This window comes from Salvelinus sp. IW2-2015, unplaced genomic scaffold, assembly GCF_002910315.2.
Source record: "Salvelinus sp. IW2-2015 unplaced genomic scaffold, ASM291031v2 Un_scaffold16312, whole genome shotgun sequence".
Taxonomy (NCBI): domain Eukaryota; kingdom Metazoa; phylum Chordata; class Actinopteri; order Salmoniformes; family Salmonidae; genus Salvelinus; species Salvelinus sp. IW2-2015.
The window spans coordinates 167,811-175,514 of NW_019957531.1; the positions used below are offsets into that span (position 1 = coordinate 167,811).

At 43.4% G+C, this 7,704-nt stretch overlaps 1 protein-coding gene across 6 annotated transcripts in view; it reads left to right on the plus strand.

Annotated features, from left to right (window-relative positions):
- LOC112080392 (2-oxoglutarate dehydrogenase complex component E1) overlaps positions 1-7,704 on the plus strand; it is a 123,122-nt gene that overhangs the window by 105,874 nt on the left and 9,544 nt on the right. For all 6 annotated transcript variants that reach the window (XM_070442542.1, XM_070442540.1, XM_070442541.1 and 3 more), the window contains 2 exons: positions 3,585-3,712; positions 6,700-6,878. In XM_070442542.1, the coding sequence (XP_070298643.1) occupies positions 3,585-3,712; positions 6,700-6,878 (307 nt within the window). The remainder of the gene's footprint in view (positions 1-3,584; positions 3,713-6,699; positions 6,879-7,704) is intronic.

Genomic DNA, 7,704 nt, shown 5'->3' on the forward strand with positions numbered 1-7,704 from the left:
AAGTAAAAGGTTTAGGTTGTAGTTATTCTAAGGAATTATAGGACTATTTCTTCTCTCTTACGATTTGTATTTCATTACCTTTGACTATGGATGTTCTTATAGGCACATTTATAGTATTGCCAGGTGTAACAGTATAGCTTCCATCCTCCTCCTCGCAGCCACCCTCGAAGCAGCGTTACCCATGCGCAGAGGCCAGGGGAACAACTACTCCAAGTCCTCAGAGCGAGTTGACGTTGAAATGCCTATTAGCGCGCACCCCGCTAACTAGCTAGTACATTTCACATCGGTTACAAACAAAGCCCCCTAATTTCGGGGTTGATAGGCTTTGAAATTCATAAACAGCAAGAGCTGCTTGGCAGAACGCACGAAAGTGCTGTTTGAATGAATGCTTACGAGCGTGCCTGGTGCCCACATCGCTCAGTCAGCTGCTTATCAAATCATATGACTTAATTATAAACATAATTACACACAAATACGAGCCTTAGGCCTTGACATGGTCACGCTAGTATTATCTCCTCAGTTTACAATGGTCATTCTCCCCGCCTCTCCCGTAACTATGCCCGTCGTGCTGAAATGAGAACGTGTTCTCAGTCAACTTACCTGTAAAATAACGGTAAAAATAAATAAATAAATTAATATGGTCGTCCCTGAGCTGACAAGGTAAAAATCTGTCGTTCTGCCCCTGAACAAGGCAGTTAACCCAACGTTCCTAGGCCGTCATTGAAAATAAGAATGTGTTCTTAATTAACTGACTTGCCTAGTTAAATAAAGGTGTAAAAACATTTTTTTTAATGAAAACTCGAAATCGGCCCTAATTAATCGGCCATTCCGATTAATCGGTCGACCTCTAATATAGATCCCTCAAACTCAACACTGCTTTTTTTCATTGTTCCACTCTAATCAGGGACTGATTTAGACCTGGACACCAGGTGTGTGCAATTAATTTTCAAGTAGAACAGAAAACCAGCAGGCTCCGGACATCATAGGGATTAATGAAAGGCATGACCTATTCCTATTATTGAACTCATCAAGATGCTTTTTGAGAGATGGCTTTTCGTCAATTCAGATACCCAGATATTTAAGCGGGGACTCGGATCAATGAGGGCTCCATCCAAATAACATATGCATAAATCATCAGATACATTTTTGTGATTTGTAGAGTAACATATACACTGAAAAATAATATAAACGCAACATGTAAAGTGTTGATTTCATGAGCTGAAATAAAAGATCCCAGAAAGGTTCCATACGCCAAAAATGTTATTACTAATTTTGTGCACAAATTTGTTTACATCTCTGTTAGTGAGCATTTCTCCTTTTGCCAAGATAATTCATTCTTCTGACAAGCGTGGCATATCAAGAAGCTGATTAAATGGCATGATCATGAATTGACGTGTACGACAGCGTGTTCCAGTTCCTTCCAATATACAGCAACTTCGCACGGTCATTGAAGAGTGGGGCAACATTCCACAGGCCACAATCAACTGCCTGATCAACTCTATGCGAAGGAGATGTGTCGGGCTGCACGAGGCAAATAGTGGTCACACCAGATACTGGCTGGTTTTCTGATCTAGGCCCCTGCATTTTTTTTAAGCTACAGTATCTGTGACCAACAGATATACAGTTGAAGTCGGAAGTTTACATACACCTTAGCCAAATACATTTAAACTCAGTTTTTCACTATTCCTGACATTTAATCCTAGTAAAAATTCCCTGTCTTCGGTCAGTTAGGATCACCACTTTATTTTAAGAATGTGAAATGTCAGGATAATAGTAGAGAATTATTTTTCAGCTTTTATTTATTTCATCACATACCCAGTGGGTCAGAAGTTTACATACAGTCAATAAGTATTTGATAGCATTGCCTTTAAATTGCTTAACTTGGGTCAAACGTTTTGGGTAGCCTTCCACAATAAATTGGGTGAATATTGGCCCATTCCTCCTGACAGAGCTGGTGTAACTGAGTCAGGTTTGTAGGCCTCCTTGCTCGCAAATACTTTTTCAGTCCTGCCCACAACTCTTCTATGGAATTGAGGTCAGGGCTTTGTGATGGCCACTCCAATACTTTGACTTTGTTGTCCTTAAGCCATTTTGCCACAACTTTGGATGTATGCTTGGGGTCATTGTCCATTTGGAAGACCCATTTGCGACCAAGCTTTAACTTCCTGATGTCTTGAGCTTCAATATATCCACATAATTTTCCTCCTCATGATGCCATCTATTTTGTGAAGTGCACCAGTCCCTCCTGCAGCAAAGCACCCCCACAACATGATGCTGCCACCCCCTGCTTCACGTTTCGGATGGTTTTCTTCGGCTTGCAAGCATCCCCCTTTTTCCTCCAAGCATAACGATGGTCATTATGGCCAAATAGTTCTATTTTTGTTTCATCAGACCAGAGAACATTTCTCCAAAAAGTGCGATCTTTGTCCCCATGTGCAGTTGCAAACCATAGTCTGGCTTTAATGGCGGTTTTGGAACAGTAGCTTCTTCCTTGCTGAGCGGCCTTTCAGATTGTGTCTATAGGACTCGTTTCACTGTGGATATAGATACTTTTGAACCCGTTTCCTCAAGCATCTTCACAAGGTCCTTTGCTGTTTTTCTGGGATTGATTTGCACTTTTTGCACCAAAGTAGGTTAATCTCTAGGAGACAGAACACGTCTCCTTCCTGAGCGGTATGACGGCTGTGCTGTCCCATGGTGTTTATACTTGCGTACTATTCTTTGTACAGATGAACGTGGTACCTTCAGGCGTTTGGCAATTGCTCCCAAGGATGAACCAGACTTGTGGAGGTCTACCATTTTTTTTCTGAGGTCTTGGCTGATTTCTTTTGATTTTCCAATGATGTCAAGCAAAGAGGCACTGAGTTGAAGGTAGGTCTTGAAATACATCCACATGTACACCTCCAATTGACTCAAATGATGTCAATTAGACTATCAGAAGCTTCTAAAGCCATGACATAATTTTCTGAAATTTTCCCAGCTGTTTAAAGGCACAGTCAACTTCTGACCCACTGGAATTGTGATTAAGTGAAATAATCTCTGTAAACAATTGTTGGAAAAATTACTCGTGTCATGCACAAAGTAAATGTCTTAACCGACTTGCCAAAACTATAGTTTGTTAACAAGACATTTGTGGAGTGGTTGAAAATTGAGTTTTAATGACTCCAACCTAAGTGTATGTAAACTTCCAACTTCAACTGTACATCTAATTATTAATTGCCTGAAGCGCTGGCAATCAGCTACCAAGTCAGTTTTTCTATCCTTGGCCCAGGCCTGATTTCTCATCATAATGACATCTGAAAGTTCTATAGAGAACCAAGGATCAATCTTTATTTTTTTATTTGTTTTAACTAAGGTGTTTAAAGGGGCATTTTTTTGTCTGCCAGAAATAAAAAATAAAAAATGAATAGATGAGAAGTTCTAGAGCCAATTCAGAGTCCGGCATAATAAAGGCAAGTGCGGAGCAATCCATATGAAGAAATGTCTGGTCAAAAGAAGTGCACTATAAAGGGAATAGGGTGCCGTTTGGGATTTGCAGATCTTGTCCCTCATTGTCCTTGTTGGTGTGTTTCCCTCCTTGCCAGTCATCGTCACCATGTGCTGCACGATCAGAACGTGGACAAGAGGGTCTGCATCCCCATGAACCACGTGGCCCCCAACCAGGCCCCCTACACCGTCTGCAACAGCTCCCTGTCGGAGTACGGTGTGCTGGGTCAGTCTCGGTCTCTCTCTCTGTCTGTCTCTGTGTGTCTGTCTCGGTCTCTGTGTCTCGATCTCTGTGTGTCTGTCTCGGTCTCTGTGTGTCTGTCTCGGTCTCTGTGTGTCTGTCTCGGTCTCTGTGTGTCTTCTCCTGGTCTCTGTTGTCGTCTCGTCTCTAGCTGTCTGGTGTCTCAGTCTCTGGTGCCGTCGTTCTCGTCTACTGTTTGTCTCGCTCGGTCTTGGTGTCTGTCTCGGCTCTGTGTGTCTCGGTCTCGTCTCTGGTTGTCGTCTCGGTCTCTGTGTGTCTCTCGTCTCTGTTGTTGTCTCTGTCTCTGTCTGTTGTCTCTGTCTCTGTGTGTCTTCCTCTGTTGGTCTGTCTCTGTCTGTGGTCTCTGTCTCCCGTTCTCTTGTCTTTTGTGTGTCCGGTCTCTGTCTGTTGGTCTCGGTCTGCTTGGTCTTTCTCGTCTCGTGTGTGGTCTTGGTCTGTGTCTGTGTGTGTCTCGGTCTCTGTCTTGGTGGTCTCGTGTCTGCGTGTGTTCTCGGTCTCTGTGTGTGGTCTCTCGGTCTCGTCTGTGTTCTCGGTCTCGGTCTCTGTCTGGTGTCTCGGGTCTGTCTGGTTGTCTCTCTCGTCGTGTTTCTCTGTCTCGGTCGTCGCTGCTCGGTCTTTGTGTGCTGTCTCCGGTCTCTTGTGTGTGGGTCTCGGTCTCGTCTGGGTCTCTGTGGTCTCGGTCTCTGTGTGTCTCGGTCTCTGTTGGTTGGGTCTTTGGTCTCTGTGTGTCTGGGTCTCGGTCTCTGTGTGTCTGGGTCTCGGTCTCTGTGTGTGTCTCGGTCTCTCTCTCTCTCTCTGTGTGTCTGTCTGTCTGTGTCTCTCTCTCTCTCTCTCTGTGTCTGTCTCTCTCTCTCTCTGTGTCTGTCTGTATCTTTCTCGCACACACTGTCGTGACTTAACATTAATCTGAAGACTGTTATTTATCTAATCAACTAACTATGTTTAATTGTTACCCGATTTTAAATTAATCGTGATGGATCTGGGGTACCACGAGAGCGGTTCTTTAAAGAGTTACAATCTCCCGAATTAAACTGTAAATGTTTATAAACAGTCAACTTATTAATCATAACCTAATATCATATAATTCTGAACAGTCGTAACCTCCTTGCATCTGCAAAAACCTGAGCCTTACTTATGATTCAGTACTACACAAATTGGTTTAATTATTTATTTACTAGATAGTAAATGGTAACACAGGATAAACATACACACTTAATATGTTAAAAACAGGTCCCTAGCAGACTGTCAACAATATGGCTGCTTGTTACAAAAGACATGGAGATGGCGTGAGAGAGAACGGGACAGAGTAACTTAACGCTGGTACATTTAGAAACTACTCTGTTTTAGTACTCTTATACTTTGCACACGAACCACCGGACGCTTGCACGTGAATGTATTTACGCGCAATTCCTTGGTTCGCCGTGTATCTCTCGGAACCGGGCCGCCTTAGAAAGGGGGTTGGGCCTTTTCACGGCACGCTTGTAAGACTCTGATTGTCCCAAAATGGTTCCACAAGTCTTCTACTGTTGTTCTCCTCTGCAGTTGTCCAGTAACCGGTGACTTGTCGTGTAGTCCTGAACAGAACTACAGAGTTGATTCTCCTTCCATTCACTCTGGAAGATGCCTTTTAGAAGATAGCCTAGCCAGCCGTGTCGATGGTTCGCAGTAGGGTGATGAGATGGTTTGAGCAGAGTAATAGAATGGTCCCACTTAAATTCACTTTTCTAGATACTGAGGACAGCTAATCAGCCGTACCAGTGATGGTCCGGGAGTTGAGTTTATCGTCTCTACCTCGCGTTGAGATTGAGTTCAGACCACAGACCTGCAGCTCTACGTCTCTCTGGTCTGATATGTTCATTCTTAACCCATTCTTTTATACAGTTTGTTAGGAGGCGGTTCCGTCCGGATGACACGCTCTGACCTCACTACTTACTGGGCACAGTTATAGAAACACTTTTCTCTTATAGTTTCTCAAATCACATCCCTCTCAACAAAAACACATTCTTTTCATATTTCATACACAACACATAGGATGGAAACTTCGTACTTGTAGTGGGTACACTTTCCAGGTTACAGTATTTCCTTTTATAGTATTTTTAAAGACATCACAAAATAACAAACCAAAACGACTTCACTGTTCTTTGGGGTGGAAGGTAGCCTAGTGGTTAGAGCGTTGGGCCAGTAACCGAAAGTTTGCTAGATCTTTAGATCGCCTCTGACCATTCCCCACGTTCTATGTTAGAAACATTGTTCCAGTAGTTGCCCTTGAACGTGTTAGTTTTGGTGGGAAAAAAACTCCTGAAACAAAGGCACATTCCTTTGGTGAATTTGGAGAGGGAGAGATGAATGTTCTGTCCTTGATTTACAACAGGGTGTGAATTTTTAACCCCCACCAGTTCCTTCCTCCACCCCTCTGTGGGTGAGAGGGGGTCTGGTTGAAGTCATTCATTGCAAACCTGATCTGACCTATTTGAATCCTCATAGGACAGTCATGACACCACACTGACACACACAGTATCCTCCCTCACATACTCACTCACTCACTCACTCGCATTTAGTGTGAAACTACAATTGGAGAAACTGGAATACACAGGAATGCTCATTCAAATAACCGCTTACTACTGTCTCCACCGCTACTAATTGGGGACTCACACTTCGTGAGATAATCAGCGACCAGTCCTTTTCAATGAACGTAGATGCACAGCAGCAGCCAACATTCAACAATTCAAATTTCAGTGACGCGACAGCCAATTGGGAAAGGGCAGCTCTTGCCATTGGCTATAACAACTGCCGTCATGCATTCTGTTTGAATGATACACCCACCAGAAGAGATCTCAACGACTTGCTCATTGATTATCATCTCGGCAAGTGTGCATCGTCCAGAGTTATGAACCTCTCTTACTCTCTCTCAGTTGCATTCTCTTTCCTTTTCTCCCTGTCTGTGTTGTTAGGTTTCGAGCTGGGCTTTGCCATGGCCAGTCCCAATGCCCTGGTGCTGTGGGAGGCTCAGTTCGGAGACTTCCACAACACAGCCCAGTGCATCATCGACCAGTTCATCTGCCCCGGCCAGGCCAAGTGGGTCCGCCAGAACGGCATCGTCCTGCTGCTGCCCCACGGCATGGAGGGCATGGTGAGTACTCCAGAGCGCCAATTGGAGGGAGGAGATGGAGTGTCAATTGTTCATAATCATTAATTTACCCTTTTACACATTTACACAATCATTAATTTACAATGACTTATCAATTACCCAAAACCAGCTCAATTAATCCCTACCATTGTGAAAATGAGTCGTCATAATGCTGCATAAAATGTACATTATCCTAGGGGCGTTGGCAGACACAATGTAAGTAACTTAATTTCCAGAATACCTCTGTTAATCCTACAGCTATTGGATGCAGTAATCATGAGCCTATGAATCAGAGTTACTGTTAGCACTGAGGCGGTGTGCCCTAGTAGGAAGACCCCATTGTGTAGCTCACCCTGGACTGTGAAGTCTACTTCTGATAAGTTTCCCAATAAAGAATTAGGACTTTAAGTGCTAACAGTCAGTATCTGGATAATATGTGTGAAATGCTTGATAATGTATGTGATATCAACAGAGAAGTACACTGCTCAAAAAAATAAAGGGAACACTAAAATAACACATCCTAGATCTGAATGAATGAAATATTCTTATTAAATACTTTTTTCTTTACATCGTTGAATGTGCTGACAACAAAATCACACAAAAATTATCAATGGAAATCAAATTTATCAACCCATGGAGGTCTGGATTTGGAGTCACACTCAAAATTAAAGTGGAAAACCACACTACAGGCTGACCCAACTTTGATGTAATGTCCTTAAAACAAGTCAAAATGAGGCTCAGTAGTGTGTGTGGCCTCCACGTGCCTGTATGACCTCCCTACAACGCCTGGGCATGCTCCTGATGAGGTGGCGGATGGTCTCCTGAGGGA